At 41.3% G+C, this 23,644-nt stretch overlaps 2 protein-coding genes across 4 annotated transcripts in view; one reads left to right on the top strand and one right to left on the bottom strand.

Annotated features, from left to right (window-relative positions):
- Positions 1 to 10,847, top strand: part of MYH15 (myosin heavy chain 15) — a 52,046-nt gene extending 41,199 nt beyond the window's left edge. Inside the window, exons 35-42 of the mRNA XM_030471596.1 lie at positions 1,499 to 1,691; positions 2,388 to 2,591; positions 3,640 to 3,765; positions 5,258 to 5,428; positions 5,950 to 6,054; positions 7,238 to 7,333; positions 7,850 to 7,987; positions 10,712 to 10,847. Of these exons, the coding sequence (XP_030327456.1) occupies positions 1,499 to 1,691; positions 2,388 to 2,591; positions 3,640 to 3,765; positions 5,258 to 5,428; positions 5,950 to 6,054; positions 7,238 to 7,333; positions 7,850 to 7,987; positions 10,712 to 10,729 (1,051 nt within the window). The 3' untranslated portion in view covers positions 10,730 to 10,847. The remainder of the gene's footprint in view (positions 1 to 1,498; positions 1,692 to 2,387; positions 2,592 to 3,639; positions 3,766 to 5,257; positions 5,429 to 5,949; positions 6,055 to 7,237; positions 7,334 to 7,849; positions 7,988 to 10,711) is intronic.
- A 3-nt stretch (positions 10,848 to 10,850) lies between these two features.
- Positions 10,851 to 22,880, bottom strand: HHLA2 (HERV-H LTR-associating 2). Of its 3 annotated transcripts, XM_030471593.1 has the most exons (8): positions 21,944 to 22,011; positions 21,177 to 21,277; positions 19,737 to 19,849; positions 18,286 to 18,606; positions 17,790 to 18,050; positions 15,680 to 15,970; positions 13,065 to 13,147; positions 10,851 to 11,695 (listed from the first exon to the last, which is right to left on the bottom strand). In XM_030471593.1, exons 3-8 carry the CDS (start codon positions 19,786 to 19,788, stop codon positions 11,669 to 11,671), a joined length of 1,035 nt encoding a protein of 344 aa, XP_030327453.1. In that variant the 5' UTR covers positions 19,789 to 19,849; positions 21,177 to 21,277; positions 21,944 to 22,011; the 3' UTR covers positions 10,851 to 11,668. The 3 variants fall into 3 exon arrangements, with proteins under 3 accessions (XP_030327453.1, XP_030327455.1, XP_030327454.1); XM_030471595.1 differs by lacking the exons at positions 21,177 to 21,277; positions 21,944 to 22,011 and adding an exon at positions 22,811 to 22,880; XM_030471594.1 differs by lacking the exon at positions 21,177 to 21,277 and having other exon boundaries at positions 21,944 to 22,016.
- Positions 22,881 to 23,644: the final 764 nt, after the last annotated feature.

The following is a 23,644-nucleotide window of genomic DNA, read 5'->3' on the forward strand; positions in this document are numbered from 1 at the left end:
CTGTTATCTGAACACATTTAGTTAATTTATGCAGTTACAGCTACACTGATTGTGGGAGGATGTGAGGAGCTTGCCATTATGTGTACACCATTTAGGTAAGCAGTGAGAATTGCAGTTACAGAAAGTATGAATATAAAAGGAGAGGAGCTTGTGGGTGAAAGGGATAAACAGGAAAAATGGAAAGCAATTAGATGAGAGGAGGCTGATGTCTTTTGTCTCTCCCCTCCCACCCAGCACAAATGCTAATCTGATTTCCAGCAATGTATTTGTGCAGTCCTTCAGAAAACTGCTTTTGAATTAGTCAGTGTTGCAACACTATTAATCCAAGCAGCATGTCATTGTAGATAGGTTAAAGGGTAGGGAAGGGGAAGTCCAAGGCCCACCTTGGCCAGAGTAAATACAAGCATTGATATGTTAATTGCTTCAAAACCAAGAACGTTTCATCCCTTTCAGATACTATCTTCTGATATCCTGCTGATGTCTGGATTACAGAGATCTCAGAACAAGCTATCCTAATCAGTGCTTTTTGCCTCAGTGTCGTTACAAGTTGTTTTGCTGCTAAGTTGTTCAGCAGACATGCTGTGTTGCTCCCTGGGAGTCTAGGGCACAGTTCAGTATCTTGCTGAAGCAATAAGACCCTCAAGGTTTTCCTTGTTGACTCTGTAATTTCCCAGAACTCCTACGCTTTCAGCAAGACTTGGCCAGCAGCGAGATAAAGGTTTCCCTGTGTGAGTCATATTCTGTGGTTTGAGTTATCTCTGGCTGTAAGAAGCAAAACTTTCATCATAGGACTTGACTGTCATAGAGTCAAGAAAATCAATCACCTGTCTGTATTTGTTTGCTATCTTTAAATTGACACTAAGCTGCCTTTCACAGGGGGACAAGCTTGTTAATTGGGTAGGCTTAATCTCTTCTAACTTTAGATATCCATAACACAGATTTCTATTCCTGAATTATTCCCTTTATAATTAACATAAGAAATGTTATTTTCAAAATGTACTTTAAGACACAATAAATTACAGCCTACACATGCCATTTACTATAAAGAGCACCTAAAGTAATTAGCTTGGAATGTAGCTGTCTACCTTCAGTTTGATTAATCCGCTCCACTGACACCTTCATAAAAAGGCTGAGATGTAAAACATCCCAGTAAATGATTCAGTAAATATCCATGCTTCACGTGCTTCTTGTTATGGTCAAACCACTACTTGCTTGAGTTTACAGGAGATCTGAGAGAACTCCTTGCTCCCATGTTGCCAAAGGAAACACGGGAGAAGGATGCTACAGGTGCTTACAGGCCAGGAGTTAGCCGAGGGTGTGAAGCACACTAGCCAGTTAGACAGCAGTGAGGCATTAGAAACCTGTGCTATGTATGTCATTCAGAAATACACTATTTCTGAACATGAGACACTTTCAGAAAGTGAAGTACTGTTGCATGTAGTTCTACATTCCTGCACAGGGGGGAAATCACTTCATTTGCCCTTCGTGTCGTTTCCAGGAGAAATCAGCAACGTGCCATAGATTCGCTGCAGTCCACCCTTGATTCTGAAGCCAGGAGCAGAAATGAGGCCATCCGGCTCAAGAAGAAGATGGAAGGGGACCTCAACGAGATGGAAATCCAGCTCAGCCATGCTAATAGGCATGCTGCAGAAGCAACAAAGTCAGCGCGTGGCTTGCAGACACAAATAAAGGTACTCTGGCAACTACCAGTCCCAAGTACTCAATGGTAGGTGTGGGCCAGGTTTCATTAACACAGAGCAAACAGCAACGGTGGTGGTAATTAAGAGAGAAACTACTCCCAAGGATGTGCAGGGAAAGTCCTTAGCGATCGTGTCTGGCATAAGGAAATAGGGAAATATGGATTTCTTCCAAGATGTGCATACAAGCTGGATGAGATCCAGTCATAAAGCCATTGCTGGCTACAGCCTCCTGCAGAGACAGAAAGATACAGCACGAGGAACTGAAAATCTATGATTTTCTTGTGAGCTTGCAAGTCCTTTAAAAGTGGAGAGTGTCAGTTGGCTGGAGTACAGGGAGTGTGTATTCAGCTTTGTTGATTGCTTCAGCATTTGTAATAGCTTAAAAAAGTGCTTTGCTAAGACACCTCTTCAGTCGTTGCTTCTCCCACACCTAAGCAGCTAGTACTGCCTTGGGCAGAACTGCGAGCTTTGAAGGGTTTGAACATACAGGTTTTTTCCCGCCTTGCACCATGTATCACGAAAAGTGTCCAGCTTATAGTGTGGAGGAAGCCTTTCTCCAATAAAGCAGCACTGAAATTCTTGAGGTGTGCCCTGTGCAACCTCTGCAACCTGAGGTCTTCCTGTGTAAGCACAGCGGCTTGCAATGGAAATGCACTCGTAAAAAACCAAACATCTGTTTTGTTATAGGAGCTTCAGGTGCAGCTGGATGACTCAGGACACATGAATGAAGATCTGAAGGAGCAGCTGGCGGTCTCTGACCGGAGGAACAACCTTCTCCAGTCGGAGCTGGATGAGCTGAGGGCTTTGCTGGACCAGACTGAGCGCGCAAGGAAGCTGGCAGAGCATGAACTGCTGGAAGCCACTGAACGTGTGAACCTGCTTCACACTCAGGTTGGCTTTTTCTGTGCCCTCTCCTCCACTGGGTTAAACTGAGCATTGTCAGTGAAGCAGTGACACGGTTTGTCCAGGGCTGTCATAAGTCAGACATACCTTGCCCTCCTTCAGGTGAGAAAATGAGGGAGAGGATGTAAGTCACTCTGTAGATATGCCACCTCCCTCCCTTCAAGTTAGCTGGAACTGGTGAATCAGCCAACGGCTTAAAACAGTTTCCTGAAAAAGCAATGGTGGAAAATAAGCAGAGTAAATTTTCTTTCTTTCCTTCTTCCATGCTGTAAAACCAGTTTCCTGCTTTAGTTAAGCCATGTCTGGGATAGTGAGGCATTTCTTTGAAGAAGTGACACAGGCACTGTGTTTGTGCCATTGTTATTTAGCACATTATTTGGCAATGAATAACTGCAGAGGCTGGGTTCTAACAATAGGTGTGTTGTGCAGGGCAGGAATCTACCCCACCACACCCTGCTGTGTCGCAAGTCTTTGTTAAGAGAGGCCTTTGGACTTGGATGAGTAGATGCAGATGAGCACTGCAGTTTTTACAGGGCCATGGAAGGGAATGTCCTGACTTACCAGCATTTTTTGCTACAAAACTAAAGCTTCTCTTCATCAAATGATGGTCAGAAAGAAATGAAAATGAGCTACAGGCTGGCAATGCTTTGCAATGTTTCCTCCAGCCCCTTAATGACATGGGGCTTCTGTTTTAATCACCTCATTGACTAACTGATTATGGATCATTAGTTTTCCAAAAAGAACTGCCTTATTCATTCTTCTGTATTAGCCTATTGCTTATTTATTTTATTTGAACCAAAATCTAAATATTTACAGCTTTGAGAGTATTTTTAATATTCCCTTAGTCTGAAACTACGTATGCTAGTCAAGGACAGCCCTTACCACGTACCTGGGTCTCCCCAAATACAACTCTGTGTAATCCAGCAGTTGCGAAAATCAGTAAGCCTTGGTGTGCTATGGTATTTAGAGGAGTTATGTCTTTAATCATCACTTTTCCTCCTTTTCCACTGTTCCTTTGGGGAAAACTTAATAAAAGAACACCAGCCTGATCAATCAAAAGAAGAAGCTGGAGGGTGACATTTCCCAGATGCAGAATGAAGTGGAGGAATCGATCCAGGAGTGCAGGAACGCAGAGGAAAAAGCAAAGAAAGCAATCACAGATGTAAGTAGGCTGGTTCCTTACTCACTTCTTTTCAGTCCTGCGACATCTTACGACAGCCAAAAAAGTAATTTCCAAGTTGCCATTTCTGTGTCTGCTACAAAACTCACATCCAAAGCGCCCCACAGTTATCTGGAGGTAACTGATGAAACTACAAAATAAAGCAGTCTAGACCTGAAAACAGAGGAAGTACCTTTTCCTGATGTTTAAGTTTTGCTTGGTTTGGGGTTTGGTTTTTTTGGGTGGTTGGTTTGGTTTGGTTTGGTTTTGTGTGTGTTTGTTGTTGTTTTGGGTTTGTTTTGGGGGGAGATGTTTTGGTTGGTTGGTTGGTTTTTGTTTTCCCAGGAATGCAGTTTCCACTGATCCTCAAAGTCTCGGGGTCTTTGAATCAGGTAAATCATACACCCAGATATGCTAAACCAGTTCAGACTGATCTAGTGCTAATGTACACATAATCTGATGCAAGAAACAAAACTACTAAATCCCAAAGAGGTACCTTAGAACTAGGTGTCTACTGGAAAAACACGAGGCCTAAGATCCCAGGAGGAGGGACAGTGAATTATTCCTCTAGCAAAGATATAATTCGGGCAGGTATACTTTCATTTCCCTCAGACCTAGAGAAATCCATGTCTTCAGAGTTCAGCTGATGTATCACACCATACCAGCAGATAAAAGGAAAGCTAAAACTGGAGGTTTTTGTGAGTTATGTGTCTGGAATGCCTGGACAAAGCTATTCCTGCACCGTGGTCTGTACTGCTTGTCAGCTGACAGCAATATTACTGCCTGGCAGAGAAGATGCTGATTGTCCTTGATTCAGTTCCAGCCTGGATTGCAATGACTGCTGTCTTCTGATGACTGCTCAGTGATGGGTACAAAATCTGTAAATGGCTGTCAGTGGCAGGCACAAACATCAAAGCAGGAACGAGCTAATTGGCACCTCTGTTACCTGTCTTACAGAATGGCCAGGGACTATGTAAGATGTTGACACTGAGCTTTCTATCCCAGTACAGGCTGCAGAAACTGCTCTCTTTACAGCTGCTCAGGCAGCTCTCATCTATGGCTGTGCAGGGAAAGTTGTCTGCCGGTTATTTTAAGCTACTACCTTTCAAAAGCTCCAAACACCAAGATTAGATTTTGAATAAGTTCTAGGAAAAATATCTGTAGTGAATGGCACAAGCTTACTTGTAGCATTATAAATGAGGACATGATATAGCACACATACTAAAATTAAAAAAAGGAAAATAAAAAAGGGAGGGGTAATCTTAAATCACAGCATATTCTAATGCTGGAAAAGAGGAGGGAAAAAAGGCCTCCAAGGCTACCTGTCCTTGCATTTTCTCTGTCCAGGCAAGGTATGCACACAAGATATTTTCGGGAGCTTCGGGTACAGTGAATGATCCAAATCGGAGTAATCAAAGATTGATCTTCCGTCATTTCTTCTGAGACATAATCCAAGAGCATAAGAAAGTTGCTGTAAAATGTGGTTGTTTTTCAGGCAGCAATGATGGCTGAGGAGCTTAAAAAGGAGCAGGATACTAGTGCTCACTTAGAGAGAATGAAGAAGAACATGGAGCAAACCATTAAAGACCTCCAGAAGCGACTGGATGAAGCAGAACAAATAGCCCTGAAAGGTGGCAAGAAGCAGATCCAGAAACTGGAATCCAGGGTAAGTTTGTGATCCAACTTCGGACCCTTGTCCCCTGCTTATAGACCTGGGACTAGTTAGGCACCCTGGGGCAGCCTGATAAGTTCATAGAGGCCAAGCAGCAATACTATGAATGCTTTCCCATTTCACAAAATTCAGATGAGCAGTTCTTGGAGGCATGCTTCCCTGTCTTCATCCAGCTACAATAAGATGTTGTAGCGCAGCAGATGAACAAGCCCTTAATTAAAAAAAACAACAAAACAACACTAAAAAATCCCAGCATCTACAGCAAAAGCCTCTCAAGTACTTGCTTCATTGAAATTACTTTGGCCTTCACATGCGTCTACTCCTTTGACTGGTGGTGCAGTTTAAAATATTCTGCATTTTATAAAAGCAGAATCGAAAGGTGACATTTTGATCTATTACTGAAATTTGACTCTATGGAGATGCTGAGAAAATGAGCATTTCTTGAACTGTGAACCAAATTATCTGCTGCTTTACATGTGGGTAGCAAAATGGCAAGGGGGTTTCTGTTATTGCAGGTTCGTGAGCTGGAGAATGAACTTGAAACTGAACTCCGTCGCAATTCGGACGCCCAAAAGGGAGCTCGCAAGTTTGAGAGGCGCATCAAAGAGCTGACTTACCAGGTATGCTGAGGACTCTAGTAACCACTAGGACACTGGAAAGAAATGTGGTCTCCCAAACAGTGTCTAAAGTTGCCTCAGTGTTTCAGTGAAGGATGAAGGATAGCATGACCCAGAGCTTTCTGATTGTGGGAAGCTTTAGGGGTAGGAGGAACATGTCCCTAGGGCTACCATCATCTTGCCTGATTCATTCCTAATTCATTCATAATTCCCGATTCATTCATAGCTGATGTTAGGAAGCCTCTATTGCTGGGACTTGGACAGTTTTAGCACAGTATTAATATGGAGCAGGCTTAGATGACTATTTTCACTGCGAGTGAAGAAAGAGCCCAGCTGTCTTTCAGCTGTGCTGATGTTGCTAAAAAGAGCCAGAAGGATTCAGTTGACTCTAATGCATCACTCAGTGTAGGGCTGCCCAGTCCCAGGGCTGTCACCTATGGCTGAGCGGCAAGGTCTAGTCTCCAGCCTCCTGCAGGTTTGCTAACAGCTGCTGTTGCTGCTTGCCTTTCAGAAAAGGTCTTCAGCACAGAGCAGTGATCCTTTTGCTTTCAACAGCATTCTTAAAATAATCCCATCCATCTGCTGTAGGAGATTATTTAGCCTCCTAACTGTTGTTTTACTTCGTCTGTTGTCAAAGTATTGCACGCAGAGGCTGAAGGTTGTTCTCTTAGAATACAGTGCACAGGCAGAATTAGCTAGTTCTTTTGCTTGTGGAGCGTGACAGCTTAAAATTGACTCCTTTTACCAGAAATGCCTCCAAAACAGACTTTAAAGTATGCAAATTACACATTTTTAGGCCTGTCTATAAATCTGTTTCACTAAATAATGACATGCTTTATAATGACAAGTGTGTTTCTCACCCCTGAGCAAAGAACTCTGTGCTTATGTATGTGTATACCTCTGAAAGAGCACACACATATATACCTGTATTTGCGTATCTATATTTACATATATATAAATTGAGAGGGTACTCTCTTTTAGTCCTCAGCCTTACAGATATCTTCAGTCATCCTATAGAAATTTTTCTCTCATCTATACATAGAGTGATCGAACACACAGCTTGTTTGTATTTTGAACTATACATTTCTAAAACAATGTGTATAGCACCCGTACCTACTGCACTGTGGGAGCAGGCCTTTAGGATTTTTTACACTATATCAACCCAATTTATGGTGTTTTGATACAGTCAGAAGAAGATAAGAAGAATCTGGCCAGGATGCAGGATCTGATTGACAAGCTTCAACTAAAAGTGAAGAGCTACAAGCACCAAGCAGAGGAAGCTGTAAGTAACTATTTGGGCCTTTTTACCTTTGAAAACTTTATTGTTCAAAATCCACAATCTTCAACCCATAGAAGCTTTTAGCACAAATACACTTCTTGTGAGTGTATTAATATTTGTATTTATATCCATATAAACCCTGTCTGTACAAATGTATTTATAATATATATATAAAATAAAATATATAGCATGTGTGTGGATTATATTTAAGAAAAGGTATTCAATTTTATCTTAAAATTGCAGTATAATTTGCAAGGAAAGGGGGAAACGGAGGGAACACAAAAGACTTTTTACTCCTAGTCCCTCAGAAGGGATGTTGAGAGCCTCCCAGTTCACTTACCATGGAAAGTGCCATTGGAAACATTGACTCTGTAGAAAAACAATCTCGGTTCTCCAGGAGGCAACTGGTTCCCGTACGGCTGTTACCTAGTCACACTGAGCACTTCTCATCCACTTGAAATGAAAAGCTTTGTTTCACATGGACAGGAGGAAATCAGCTGCACTGTTTTCTCTCACCAGGAAGCTCAAGCCAATCTGTACCTTTCGAAGTACAGAAAACAGCAACATGACCTGGATGATGCTGAAGAAAGGGCTGAAATAGCTGAATCTCAAGTTAATAAGCTGAGGAGCAAGTCAAGAGATATTGGCATGAAAAAGGTATGGTTATGCTGTACGGGTAAATGTGACTATTTAACGCACAGTAGTGGATGCTATGTATGCAGGAAGACCTGTTACATGTAGCATGGACTAGAATTAATTGTTATTTACTACATTTTTTAATTTCAGTCTACCTGTTATTTTAGCATTAAGGTAAGCCCTTAGGACAGCAATCTGATGCTTAGGCAAAATGAATTCTCTGCCCTCTTGATGTTGTCATTTAATCTCTGTGTTCAGCAACCAGAAGTTTTAAGAACTGGTGATTTTGGTTTGTTTTGGGTGTTTTTCTCTTTTTTGTTTTTTTTTTTTTTCCTTCCCCCCAAGGGATATTAAAAAGCTCCATCTCTTTCTCCCTCTGATGATGTCAATTTCTATGTATGTAATACAGCCTGGTGATTACTGCACTAGCAGATTGCCAGATATTTTAACATTGCTCTTTCACTGAACTTGTATTCATTTGAAGAGCCGGATGAAAAGAAAATATTAGTGATTAGTCACTTAGGTGCTGGGAAATCATTAGTACTTAGAAATATATTTGTGGTGCTTTGCACTTGAGCAGAATGGTAGTAGAAAAATATTGACGAAGCTAAAAGGTGCCTAAGAACTTGGTCTGGAACTGAAAGCAAACCTTTGCCTATCTATGCTTGCCTTGTGGGTAAAGGGGTTGTTACTTGTGGGAATGATAGAAAGTAGGGCTGGGTCATAGCTTAGTCTATTTCATTTGCAAGAGAAACAAACTGCCACGCTTAATGGTCATAGGTTTGATGGGGTTGACAGTTCCTGAGTCAAGAAAAAGGAACAAACCACACCTTTCTGTATATTTTTTGTGTTTTTATCCCACTTGATCCCAACACCTTCCTCCTCTGTTCTGTATCCACTATTCTGTGGGAGGAAACGGATCAATTTCTGCTTTTATATTGGACTAATAAAGTCACCTTTGACTGATCTAAATGATTGTAGCTCCACTGACTCGAGCAGAGGTACATTAAAACTGCGTGAAGATCTGATCTCTCACACATTTATGTATGATGAAAGCACTACTGTAATTGAAGCTCAAGAAGAAGTTTCACAGCTTTTAAGAGTACCGAATTCCCACATATTTTTCTTTATATTACTCCAGCCCTACAAAAAAAAAATCATGTAAGTTCACAAAGCCATGGCACCATACAGATACTGAAATAGGTAAATCATGAAAGTAAGTCATTCTTTTTAGTACTGAGTGCTGTTTAATACTGAGTACTTACTAGTAGCCTCTTTCTGCCTCAAATACACAGAAGTTGTAGAAAAGTGGATGCCTGTTTTTATTAGTCAGATGCTAGTTTGTCAACACCAATTCCAGCTCTGGCTTAGAGTTTTTTACTGTCAAAAGATGAGCTCAATGGCACACATAGAGGTTTCATCTCCACAAAAAGGGACTTGTGGCAGTAATGGTAGTAGCTGCCAGGAAACATGTTCAGGTGGTGAGTGCTGTCCCAAAAGTCATGACACATCTCCACTGGGGAGAGAAAGGTGTTGGAGAGACTAATAGTATGGCATTAGAAATACCTTGTCTACTGCCACTAGTACCCATGTTCCTGGAAACTCTGGGAAGCGTGTGTGATTTGGAACAAACACTACCATCTATCGAAACAGGGTTGTCTAGAAGTCATCTGCTATCAAAGAGATGTATGCTCTAGCATAAGGACAAGAAACCAGTATTATTAGCTGAAGTAAGATGGCAAAGGTTGGCTAGATTGGTGCTAGTCTATTTCAGATACAAATTACCATCCAGAGGGACCTTGACATGCTTGTGAGGTGGGCCGATGCCAACCTTATGAAGTTCAACCAAGCCAAGCGTAAGGTCCTACACCTGGGTCGGGGCCATCCCAGGCATTGCTACAGGTTGGGTGGAGAAGAGATTCAGAGCAGCCCTGCAGAGAAGGACTTGGGGGTGTTGGTTGACGAGAAGCTTAACATGAGCCGGCTTCAGTGTGTGCTTGCAGCCCAGAAAGCCAACCGTATCCTGGGCTGCATTAAAAGAAGCGTGACCAGCAGGTCAAAGGAGGTGATCCTGCCCCTCTACTCTGCTCTCGTGAGACCTCACTTGGAGTACTGTGTACAGTTCTGGTGTCCTCAACATAAAAAGGACATGGAGCTGTTGGAGCGAGGCCAGAGGAGGGCCACGAGGATGATAAGAGGGCTGGAGCACCTCCCGTATGAAGACAGGCTGAGAGAGCTGGGGCTGTTCAGCCTGGAGAAGAGAAGGCTGCTATGTGGAGACCTCAGAGCAGCCTTCCAGTACCTGAAGGGGGCCTATGAGGGTGCTGGGGAGGGACTCTTCCTTAGGGACTGTAGTGGTAGGACAAGGGGTAATGGGTTCAAACTTAAACAGGGGAAGTTTAGATTAGATATAAGGAAGAAGTTCTTTCCAGTGAGGGTGGTGAAGCACTGGAATGGGTTGCCCAGGGAGGTTGTGGATGCTCCATCCCTGGCAGTGTTCAAGGCCAGGTTGGACAGAGCCTTGGGCAACATGGTTTAGTGCGAGGTGTCCCTGCCCATGGCAGGGGGCTTGGCACTAGATGATCTTAAGGTCCCTTCCAACCCTAACTATTCTATGATTCTATGATTCTGTGATTCAGAAGAATTACTGAAGAGAAGCTTTTGTCATTTATTTGTGAACTTACTCTAAACCCCCCTCAATGTTTCCATTTTTAACAGTTGTATCCTATCTCAATTCCATTTCAGGTTCATGAAGAGGAGTAAATACAGTCCAAGCTGACAGATATGAGAAGATGCTTGATATAATCAGGCACAACTGAAAACAGATGTAGAAATAAATAAGCACTTACATAAATAAACATCAAGTGAAAATCCAAAGAGACTCTATAGTGTATTCATTCATTTATTTATATTTCTATTTTGCCAAGCCTCAGGGATCAATAAAAGATTACATCTTGCCAACAGCCCACTTCATTATGTTGGAACAAATCCTAATTGGCAGATCTCTGACAAAATCAAAACCAAGGGCAAATCCAGTCATGCTTCGCAGCCTTATGTATTTCACATGCAGATTGTTAAAGCAGCACAGATTAAAGCTGTGCAGGGGACAACATTAAGCCTGGGATAACCCAGCTTCCATCTGTCCTGCCAGTCGGAGTCTGTATGAGTTTTGTAGGAAAGCAGAAAGTAAACTTTTGCCTATAAACAGTTTAGAAGCTTCCACTACTCCCAGACAAAGCACTTTTGTTCACCAGCTGCAGAAGAGATAGGAGATGCATCAGGACTGCCTGTGGCTCAGAAATGGGGTGTTCTCTTAGATCTTTTCCACTTTTGAACAGGTACATTGTCTTTGCTTGAAATTAAAATACTATATGAAGTGCAAAACAGTAAGTTCTCTCTTTCCCTTATACTGGGAAGAAAAAGAAAGTCCCACAAAACTGATTATTTTTCTGTGGAAAGTTCTTCACTGTCGCTTTAGGATATCCAAGTTCTAATTTTCCGTGCTGACTCCTCACATTCAAGGGTCAACTGACTTACATTTATTTTTTTTCTTACCAGTTCTATTGTTTGTTACTGTTGCTCAGATAATCACATTTCCATGTGGCTTTTCATGTAACTCAGCAAGAAAGGTGAAGGAATTCTTTGTTCTTTTCAGCAGCATTTGTGTGTGCAGAGGGATTTTCTCCCACTATGTCAAGGTGCTCATATGACTTCTCTTCTTTTGCATTTCTAGTTAAAAAACCAAAATGTTTGTAAGAACTACTAATGTGTAAAATTAATCCCATAGCGGGAACAGAACAAGAAACACTCAGTAATTTCCGTTTTAACATTATGAAGTCAGTATTTTCCATTTTAACATTAACTGAGTAAAACAAACATCCATGTAACAGTGCAGAAACATTCCTGTTTCTTCCATGTAGTCCTCCATCAATGTAACCAGAGCTGAGTTAACCTATGAACTTTCACTTCCTCTGATTATGATGTGTTAAAGGTCTCGACAGGTCCCAAGATAAATGAATCTCGCTTAAATTCTTTAAATTAAACAACTGCATCTCGAAAGTATGTTATCATCTCTAAAGCATGTTAGCATTAAAACTGACTGATAAGAAGCATGCAAGTGAATCTGTAAGTGAAAGAAAAATGAAAAAAGACTGAGACCTAATAATTTTAGAGTTGTCTTTCTGGTGTGTTCTTATTGACCCTCATGGTAACCATCATAATAAAACATCTCCTGAACTTACTTAACAAATTCAGGCTGTGACAAAATCTTAAGGCCCAGGGAGTTTGAAGGTGTATCTCTCCATGGATAGGGCTCTATTGTCAGACGCAGAAAGATGGACCCTAAGGACTAAGAGCCAAGTTCATTTTTTAAGGATGCTCACCACAAATGCAGAGGAAGGAGAGAGAATATTCTAAGACAGAGCCAGCCTATTGCAAATGCGCAAGAATAAAATGCATCCACTTGAAGATGCTGTACGCCAGTAAATTGGAGAGCTGCAAACAGTGTTGTTGTAACAGTCTCCCTAGCAAAGCAATTAGTATAACTTTTCACACCAAAGTTTTGGTGAGCTTTCCCATTGGATATAATTGAAATAGTAATTTGGGCCCTAATGAAGACTAGGTATGTGCATTGCTTGAGGCACTTTATGTTTTGATTTGAAGGATTTTGTTTTGTTTGTTTGGGGTTTGTTTGGTTTTGATTGATGGATTCATTTATCTTTTTTCTTAAACACAAGTGAAAGAAAATGAACCAGTCTGGTTGTTTTTAAAGCGAGTTATCAGAAAGTGTTTGTGAAGGGTAACCAATTTTTAAGTCTTTTGATAGAGCAGAGGAGAGCACCTTGTCAAGGGAAGGGCATGTTAACATTGTTATAACCAACATACTATTGCATTCAGGACCGAATTGGATCTTCTGGACACAGAAAATAGTAAGAATGAGGACAATTTATTTATGCTGAGACTTACAGTTCTACATTTTGATTCTTTCTTGTATGCTTTATCCCAGGAAAATCAAATTTATGTTTTAATCAAACATTTGAGGTCTGGATTTCAGCTTAAAAGTACCTCTAAAAATGAATCACTTAATGATTGTACATACCTTGCACAAGAGGCAGAGACAGACTCCTGCTACCAGCGCCACAGTCACTCCTGTGACAATTTTCCAGGCGTTACCTGAATTTTCTTTAAAAATACAAGTTCCAAAACATTTAACAAAAGTGCTTTATATTGCAAATTAATGTTCACTATTGTTCAATAAGTATATTAAAGGTACGATTTTTCTCTTGTTTATAGTCTAAAAGCTATGATTTAGGGAGAATGTCTCAGTTTCTTTTTAATGTTACTAATACAACAATGTTCAAGCTACTTGACCCATACTGTGAGACTTTAAAGTGATACTTTAATTACGTAAGTGTAAATAGCTGAGAGCAGACTATTTTACTTAATTGTGCTGATACAAAATTCCATGAGTGCTCATGTGGTATGATTTGACAATTTCTTAACACAAGTCCCATTTAAAAACAATCAAGTGCCCAGTCTGGCAAACACTGCCTGCAGGTACAGTGCTCGGTACCATTAAGGGTACTGCTGATTTCCAGTAGAACAACTCAGTGCTATCCAGCCTGGACCACAGATTTCACAATTTCTGTTGTGAAATCTTTGCATTTTTCATCTAAAACGTTTTCCAACTTCATGATGCAACCATGCAATCCAGGCGGGCACAAGAAGCAGCAGATCCTGAGGTGGGTGGTAGCAATGAATTCCATGGGAGATAAGAGCCCGTCTAGCAGAAACATGGCACCAAGAATCTCATTACTCCAACCAATTTCAACATGAGAACACTCAGACCAGGAGGACTCATTCCCTAAGTATATTTCTTTCACTTTAGGCTTCCTTTCCACTGCTGCATCTCATTCAAAGAATGTGAAAAATTCTACATGCCTCTGGAAATTCCCTATGGATGTCTCGCAAACAGTTAAAATATAGTAACTCCCAAAACAGAACATTTAATCTAGTCATTGCCTTTAGCTTGGCTCTGCCCCCCCACACAGACCTATGTCAACATCTTGTCAATGCCTTTGGTAGAGCAGCTTTAAGCTGCAACCTTTCTTTACACAGGAGATGGCTTCTGAAATGATTATAAGTTCATCTCACTTTTCCCCTTAAAAGTCTCCTTTTTCAGTGGCACTTGGAAATCTTTCTGGTGGTTGAGCAGCTGCTGTGCTATGACCACCATCAAACACACTGATCTAGCTCATTCCCGTGTGCCCTGCTGTCCCTATCTGCTTATCTGCTTTCAGGCTGTGCTTCCACAAAGATGATAATCTCTCTGGTATCTTCTCCGTTCTGCATTTCTGGTCCATGAGTCGGAAAATTTGGTGAGTGGAACAGTAATTTAGCCACTAAAGAGGGTACTGGTATCACCTATAGCTACTGCGAGATAGAACTGCAGAGAGCAGCTAGAGAACGGCATTTGTAGAGGATGACCCAGATCATATTTGGACTGGGCAGGTGCATGTGTCTGTCTGCAGTAAATGTACATGAACGTGAGCATCAGTTAAGTGTGTAACTCCTTGGAGGTGTTCGATGCTTTCCACTTCAGAAGCACAATACTAGGTTTACAGGACAAAGATCATCAGGCTGGGATTTGAGCTACAAGAAAGTATGTTTGTCTAACGTAACTGTTTTAACTCCCCTCCTCTAGCTTGCATATAGCTACTGCCATTTAAAACACACCTGACATCAAGTTTTCAGATTGAAACTAAGCTATAATAGGGGAGGAGGAAGGAAAGAAATAAAACATATGCAGTTCTTATCACCTCTTCTAACCCCTTTTCTGCTATGTTGCCTCTACTTTTCAGGTACTACTGGCTCGTTTCAAGTTCTCTTCAGTTCCCAGTCTTTCAGGTGATTTTAATTGCATAAATGCCTATGTATGTGCTACTGTTTCAATGTTTGGGGATTTTTTTTTCTCCTCCTTTAGACTGAAGTTTAAGGAGGCTGCATCCCAAACACTATTTCTGGAAAAATCTCTAATTTGTTTGCACTTTAATATTAGAAAGATGGAGTAAATTATTTTTAACCTTCAGTAAGAGTTTTCAACAGACAGGAAAGCTAAGCAGCAAGTTAATCTCCAGTCTTGAAACTGGAGACAATGAAAGAACTGTAACTAAGACTTCATAGCTGGAAATTTACTATGGTTCATAAAAAAACACAGGCATGCACATAAACACTAGAACCCCAGGTGTAAAAAAACACCTGCTGTGTAGAATTAAAGCTTTGAAAATAACAACTGTGCGTTCTCCTCAACAAAGTTTCTCTGCAGGCAAATTTATACCACATCTTTGGGCTTCCCTTCATCTCCCTGTCACCTTTAAAGACCATATTTGCTACCAGCAAAGCATTTAGGACATGATTCTGAGAGTTTCCCTGTGCCCTCAGCTCTGAGGGCAGTTGGTGGCAACTGAGGGCAGCCACTGATTTTGAGACCCTTGCCACAACCAGCTGCTGACTGAAAAAAGAAACTTCGAGTCTTTAAATAAATGTGTTAACTTATTTTCTATGGGAGAACAATAACAAAATATCTCTTCTACCCCCCTGTACTAAATACTCAAGATTATCTTTCTCATTATTTTACAGATTTCTGACTGTCACTTTGGCTCTGCGTTCCCCTCTGTGGTCCCCATCTCCAAAACGGAAAGAGCAGCAACTTACCAACTTCCAAAGTTCTCACAGTAAGTTTTGTGTAGTGAGGTGTTGAAACATTGCACAGATATTCTCCACTGTCGTTCGCAGTAAGATCATTCAAGATCAGTGAAAAATCACTTTGATTAATCTGGACTCGAGGTTGGTAAGAGTGAGATGTGCCATTGAAGAAGGCCAGGACTGAAATCGCTGCATTTCTGTGCAATGTCCAGACAACACTGAAACCTTCACTGATAGCAGTCTCATTGCTATATCCACAAGGAATTGCAGTGCTACTTCCTTTCACATGAGACAGTTGGTCTGCAACAGATAATTGAAGAACTCTCTGCAACTTCTTTGGAAAGTACTGTGAAAGTTATCTAGGCATTTTCTGACTCTTTTCTTGAGTCTGATACAACTATAGACAAACATAAAAACATATTTCACTATTTTGATATATTCAAATATCACAGGATGTTTCCAGAAGCATTTGAAGATTTTAAAAGCAAACCTCTTACATCAAAAAATATCTAACTGGTATCAGCTATACTTATGAGAATTATGTTGGTGTCATTTGCCTGTTTCTCCTCTAATTATGGGGGCTCACAAATATAAGCTATTGAGTCTAGTCTAAGTTACAAGTGAAGTAGCATGAAATTCCACATGTTGGGAGCAGAGACAAAATGCGACCTTCACATTTGAAGCACAAAGGATAAAACTGTTACAACGTCATTTAATTAAAAGAATAAAAAGTCTGTATTTAGTTAGAAATAATTTTCAGCTATGGTGGACTTAAGCACTTTACCTGTGTGGAACACTTACGATTAATGCACAGCTTCTAAAAAAAAAAAGGAAGAGGAAGGAAAGAGCAGGTTAAGTGGAACTAATAGCTAATATATGAAATACTAATGTAAGACAAATTAATATCAGAGCACAACTATCAGTGTGACAGCAGGGATTTGCTGCAAAGGAAGGAAAACCAGAGGAGACTGTGGAGGGTGGCAGTCTGCTGGAGAAGAAACTAATATGTTATTTTGACACTTGCTTTCTGTGGGGGGTGCTGACTGATCAGAGCTGCAGGACTGAAAACCATGAGGACAAAACAAAACTGTACCCCACAGTGCTATTACATAAGGAAAAGGAAAGCAGTATATTTTCACAATGTTCTAGTGGGAGGATAGATGGATGCAGGGAAATTCAAACAAAGATGTCATGAAATATACCTTTTTCTCTTGTGGATCAGAAGGATAGATTAATAAAATAGACAGTTATAGTGCTCTTGTTACTTAATATAATACCATACTTGAAACCTTCCATACTGTAAGCTACTCTATGTAAAGTAAAAATTGCACTCTTGTTCTGAAGCATATGCAGTGGAACTGAGAGTGTCTGGGTACACTTCAGGGGGAAATGAGGGCAATGGAAGCAGTCATGCACATCTCACAAGGGAACTGCTCTTGATCCACTAAAAAAAAAATATTTCCTAAGAAACAGGAGAGCTTGAAAAGTACCAGTTATTTACTTGAACTGAATTTCCAGTGAAATTCAGGAGGAGGATAAAATGGAGAGTTAAAATTTCATAGTCTTCTTTTCCTTAACTAACAAAATGAGCTGCTGTTCGCTCAAATGTGAACAGTGCTTGCTGCTCTCCACTCCCATGCACCCCCAGCACTCAACCTGGGCACTCAAGGATGCACTTGAAGAGAAGTACAATGAAAGGATCAAACGGTACTGATAAAAGTCCAGCAAAAGATGGGAAATGGACTGAATAAGGAGCATACACATCTCGAGCAGCAGGCCAACTTTCACCTCCCTCATATAACCCACAGGATCACTACGGTTTCCATGTATTTTGTCTGAAGTTTGATTATTAGGCATCTCTTGAAATGTGAAACCGATATGGAAGAAATGGTCAGAATAAAGCTAACTGTGGAAGCGTGAGCTACCCTTCCTCAGCCCTACTTGTTGGACACATGCTGCCTTGTAATTCTAACAGATGAGTTTCAAAAAGGAAGGTGCATCCTTTTGCACCATCCCATATCCGTGTTGCCCCACTGCAGAAATACTGGATTCAATTTGGCTCTGAAACCAGCTGTGACATTCAGTAATGATGCAGGAAGAGACTTCAATTTATTCCTACCTTGCATCTTCCATTCTGCAGTCCACTCTTCATCAGGCAGTTGAATATGACAATAATAAGGCTCGCCTGTGTTTATAATGTTCTGGTCACTTCTAAGAGAATAGAGAACTCCATGCCTGGTTTCTTTCTGACCTGTTTCTTGGATGGATGTATTGCCTCGTACCCAAGATATACGTGGTGCTGAGTAAGTGAGAAAGGCATAGCACTTCAGCATCCTTTCTTTGTTTGTCTTTTGGTATTCCAATGCATAAGAAGAGGATACTATAGACAGATAGAAAAAAGAAAAGAAAAGAAAAAAATCAGTCCTACTACTTTCAAAATCCTTTTTAACTTGAAGTGACTGGTCTTTTGAAATAACATTAGGGAGAATAAATGTAACTGAGATCAAAATTTAAGCTGTGTTTGAATTCAGAAGAAAGCATAGCACACGAGAAAATTTGTTGGTATAATCCCCTTTCCACTGGCACAATCCAAGCACTTTTGATGTCTTACTGACCTCTTATGTGCAGCATGACTTCCACTTCTGTTCTGGTTTGCTGGGTTCCCACATAGCAATTATAAGGGCCCTCATCAGTCAAGGTCAGGTTACTAAGTTTCAAGGAGGCATTTCCACTAGGAATATTCTCATGGAAAAGGTGCGTTCTGTGTCTGTAATCTGGGTCTTGACCTTCCAGCTGATCCGTCTGGTAGTAGTAGCTGTGCACATATTTGTCCCCTTTCTTCCAGTAAATTACTTCATCATCCCCAGGTGGGAAAAGACAGGGGAGAATGCAATCCTTGGAAAACAGTCCTGTTACTGTTTCCTGTTCTGCAAAACCTGAAGCCCGTTAAATACAAATGAATAAGTTAAATCTAGTCTACAAACATATTTCTGCCCCTCCTTATCCCTGACAAAACAAAACGCTGTGGCAGGCAGCACATTCCTACCAAGCATACCAACAGTTCTTTCACAGCTTTTCTGCAACGTGAGTCTCTGGGACAGCAAGGGTCTTCGGTCAGTTTAATCAATATTGTAACACAGAGCTCTGGTCTTTGAACTTCATCATCAGTTTAAGTAGATATTCTGAGTAAGCACCTACGTATTTAAATCAGCACACCACCACTTTAGCATCTGAGCTTTCCAAAAGCACCACCTTCTCCCTCAAAACCTTTTGAGCTGCAGCTCGCTACTCGCTCAGCTGTTCATAGTGCCACGTTGCAACGATCCAGGTTACCAATAACCCTCACATGGTGCCAAGCCATTGTACCATCACAGGAAAAATAACATGATGGTTCAACTGACAGGAAGGACAGAACTTCTTGAAACAGCTTCAGCAACACCAATGAAGCTCAGGGAAGCTGCTCAGGGAAGCTGCTCAGGGAGCTCTGTCCCAGCCCCAGGAGTTAATTTCCGTGTGAATTCCCCAAAACTAATTTGCACAAATGGTAGCATCTGATTGCTGATAGCATTTAATTTAGGCCTTGCTGGCACAAAAGAATGATTTTAAATGAATCTTTAAAAAAAACCTGACTGTGTTAACATAGCATTGGCACATGGACCTTCTTGGCCAAGGCCAGAGAACCTGTTAGGCTGGTAATGAGTGTCTTGGAAGATTTGATGCCCTCTCAAGCCCAGCTGGCAGGGCAATCTGGATGACTTCTCAGTCTTCTCAGTGCAAAGTCAACCAATGCACTTCAAACCATTTTCAGTACAGACTGACAACTACTGCCTGCTGAGCAGTGACACAGCGCACTTCACCAGCTGAGCTGTGGGGCAGAAACGTTGGCAGGTAACAGTTTGGGTGCTCGATGGCCACGTGCAGTTGTCTTTTGCTTCAGAAGTTTTTTACATTACCCCAGATTGATTTTTTTACCAGTAAGAATCAGCTTTTAATTAATTCCCCCTTAGTTAAAAAAAATGGGTAATAGTCTCTCTTATTTTGCATAAACAACAGAGCTAAAACCTACCCCAAATCTGAAATAAATAGATGAGCAGAGATTGTATTTTCTGTCCCTTCATGTCTTCTTTGGTTCATAGTAGACTCATGTCAAACTGACGGCATAAAAGGAGGGGAGAAAACCTGTTTAAACACAAACAAAAGATGTACTCTAATTATAGAATTTCCTTTGTACAGTTTATTAAGGACTGTAGTTCCTTTGCATCTTGTTTTTTGTTTGCAACAGCCTTGGCCCAGATTTTTGGCCTTAAGATCATTATGTAATACTATACATACCATAATGGTCGAGGCCACTCATTATCATGTAATCCCTTGCAGACTGATATTTGCTGATTATTTTTAATAAATAGAAAGTGATTACCCTCAGTGTTCTTGGAGGACAAGGGAACATGAACCTTCCTCATTCACGAACAGGACACCAAGGAAAAATTATTAAGTACAATTTCCAAATGTCTGTAAGACATTCCCTGTCAAGGCAGATTTTTCTACTTCCTGAAATGTATTTCTGATTACTGCAACATTTGCCTTTCTAGGGTAGGAAATTAGCCTGCATCTGCAAATACTGCACATACAAAGAACTTGAAGATTCTTCAACAGGTCAAAAGGCCATCAGCTGAACTGCCAAAAATGCGTGTATGGAAGTCTAGCATAGGAATGCAAAGGAGAAGGTTCAGCCATCATATCTTCTGGTTTATCAGTTCAACAACAATGAACTGGAAGCTCCTGTGGGCAATGAGAAAAGAATAATCTTACTGCAACTGACTGGCCGCACTCTTCCTCCACCCAGGCACACTGTTCTGAAACACAGCGTGCTGCAGTGGCGAAATCACCTCATGAACCAAATGCTTTGAAAAGAGTTTAAAGAGCTGCCCTCGGTCCTTTTCATCTACCCAAAGAGTAGGTACCATACCTAACTTACAAAGGGCACAAGTTTAGCCAGGCTTGCCAGCCAGATCTTTTAATACTATGGGATAGTTTTGACTGGTGTGACTGTATTTGTGGTGGATGTGAATGTCACATCCCAAGGATTTTTGCATGTTATTTCTTTCGTAAAGCTAGTGTGATTATTTTACGTATTCTCACTTTTAGGGGGGGAAAAAGCCCTCAAACCAAACAACAGAGGAGCACCAAAGTATTAAACCTGACAGAATTGATTCAAGATTAAAATAAACGCTTATGATATACAGTTTTGTTCCATGTTAGCAGCCATTGCCAGTACCTACCTACTTTTCTCCTTGCATTGGCAAGTGGTGTACATCATGTTTTATTGGATTTTTTGCTCATTTGCTCATCACTTCCAACTTTATTCATACAATATATCATGCTTGGTGTTTGAATTTCAGAAACTGCAGTCAATAATAAATTTCCCTTTGTGAGTGATCTGCCACATTTAACAGACAGTCACATTTAATTGGCAGCGATGGTCTGAGTAACATCGTTCCAACAGTACCCCTGTGATGCCTTTTAGGGCTGCACCAGGGAGGGAAGCCTGGACAGGGACAGCACAGGCTACTTCACATCATCTAGCTGTACTCCATAGCAGGTGCTGTGCTGAAATACAGAACTAGAACTAGTTAGCTGAAAACTTTCATGTTCAGCACAAATCTTAGTGTGTCGATAAAAATGTTTGTTGGTCTGCAGAAAAACCTGAGGAGTGTAGGCTCTGGCAAGTCTTCAGCGGGTCTGGGGTCTTACAGGCAAAAAGCACACGTGTAACAAAAATTATCTATTCCTTCGTAAAAAGGATTCTGATTAATTCCTTTTCAAGGTAACAGCAGCACATTTCAAGCATACATACTTATGAGGACTGGAAATGCCTGAGGATTTCAAGTTTTACCAATAAACAAACAGGAAAAACAAATGTGTTTGTTCTAAAAAACCCATGTTAATCACACGCTGCTAAATTCTTGTCCTAGCTGCAATGATACTAGCTTTCCAGAATTTCACCACTGAACCCTTCAGGGAGCACTTTCTGTAGTACAAAGATAATTGAATCTCTGCCTCCCCTCAATGAAACCCTTATAAATTAAATGCTAACTCCATACTTGGCTTGCTGAGAGACAATCTAAAGGAACAAGGTTCCCACATTCTAAACATCCAAAATTGTCTTAGGAAGTAGCAAAACACACTGCGTTTTACCTCATTATACACATATCTTATTCCTCCCCCACCCCATACACCATAGAGCTGTTATAAGGACAACAGGTGGTTTTTTACCTCTTATGATTTCACAAGTAGCCAAAAAAAAATCAGTCTTGTCATTTCAGGTGTTTCATGCTGGCAGGGATTGTATATATATATAAAAATAAAATGAAGACACGGCTCTCCCAAAGCCGTGGAACTTGGTCTCTTCCCGTCTTTTTCGCTGCCTCACCTTTGCACACTATGGCCTGAATACTTACAGGTCCTTTCCTGCCCAAAGATCAAAGTCAGTTTCGCTAGTGTGAATCACGTTTTATACACACAAAGCTTCCTTTGAGCTTAAAAAGCTTTCTCACTTAACTATTTACTTTTCCCTGGCTTTGTTGACTAAACTCTTTAATGTTAACTCCTGTGAGCTGGAGTAACAGAAGAAATCAGTTAGTTGTCAGAAACATGATTCCTACAGCAGTGGTGATGGCACTTGGGGATTGTGCTCGGGTATTACGAGACTGTGACTGCTGCTGCAGTAGAGACCAGCAATTCTCTTACTAAGGCAGAGCACGTAGGAGCCTGATACAGGGAGAGAGGTAAATTCTACATGAGCCCAGGACAAAAGAATGTAAGATACACATTATCACAAAGCTTTTCTCAGAACGCTGGTAATCTGAAACCAGGACAGTAGGTGCCTTGTCTGCAGGGTTAATTTTTTCTAATGATATTTCACTAGTGCTGCATTTTCTCTGGACAATTCAAGCCTGGTGTGTGTTATTTGATTTCCAATAGAAATAACTGGTTTCTAGCAGGAAAAAACTGATAGAACAACTCAAGTATTTTAGGGAAGATGGCTTACTAAAAGAAAAAAGAAACAAAAGAAACCAAAACCTCCCCACCCAAAAAAACCCCCACCCCAAACCAAAAACCCGAAAATAGAAAACAACAAACCCAGTATGTGTCCTCAAATATCCCAGCTGGTGTTGGCAGTACACGGGTGTCTCCAGCATTTCTGGGAGAACCAGCTTTTCCACCCGCTCTCTTCCAAACCAATCCCCAACAGTTCCAGCTGGCAGCTCCAGCCGATCTCCAGCTACAATCCCGTATTTTTCCAAACATCCAGCTGTAAATACCACACCTCAGGCCATGAGTTTTGCTATCAGTAGGTATAGAATTAACTGGGTTGAAAAGACCTTTAAGATCATCAAGTCCAACCTTTACCCCAGGACTGCCAAGTCCACCACTAAACCATGTCAGTAATGGCCTCATCCACATGTGCTTTTGAAGACTTCTAGGGATGGTGATTCCACCACTGCCCTGCGCAGCCTGTTCCAATGCCTGATCACCCTTTCGGTGAAGAAATTGTTCCTAATATTCAATCTCAACCTTCCCTGGCGCAGCTTGAGGCCATTACCTCTTGTCCTATCACTTGTTACCTGGGAGAAGAGACCAGTCACCTCACTACAACCTCCTTTCAGGCAGTTGCAGAGAGCAATAAGGTCTCCCCTCAGCCTTCTGTTCTCCAGACTGAACACCCCCAGCTCCCTCAGCCATTCCTCATCACACTTGTGCTCCAGACCCTTCACCAGCTCCGTTGCCCTTCTCTGGACCCACTCCAGCATCTCAATGTTGTTCTTGTAGTGAGGGTCCCAGAACCGAACACGTTATTCGCGCTGCGGCCTCACCAGTGCCGAGTACAGGGGGATGGTCACTGCCCTGCCCCTGCTGGGGACACTGTTTCTGATACAGGCCAGGATGCTGTTGGCTTCTTGGCTGCCTGGGCAC

The sequence above is a fragment of the Strigops habroptila genome, chromosome 2 (assembly GCF_004027225.2).
Source record: "Strigops habroptila isolate Jane chromosome 2, bStrHab1.2.pri, whole genome shotgun sequence".
Taxonomy (NCBI): Eukaryota; Metazoa; Chordata; class Aves; order Psittaciformes; family Psittacidae; genus Strigops; species Strigops habroptila.

What these genes read in the sequence shown, in the direction of transcription:
- HHLA2 (XM_030471595.1), bottom strand. Translation starts at nt 19,788, where the DNA reads ATGAAGGGACAGAAAATACAATCTCTGCTCATCTATTTATTTCAGATT. An exon ending in CTATTTATTTCAGATTTGGG is followed by an intron (nt 18,607 to 19,736) that starts GTAGGTTTTAGC and finishes AACGGGCTTCAG; the next exon opens with GTTTTGCAGAACAGGAAACA. An exon ending in TGTGAGAACTTTGGAAGTTG is followed by an intron (nt 13,148 to 15,679) that starts GTAAGTTGCTGC and finishes GTATTTTTAAAG; the next exon opens with AAAATTCAGGTAACGCCTGG.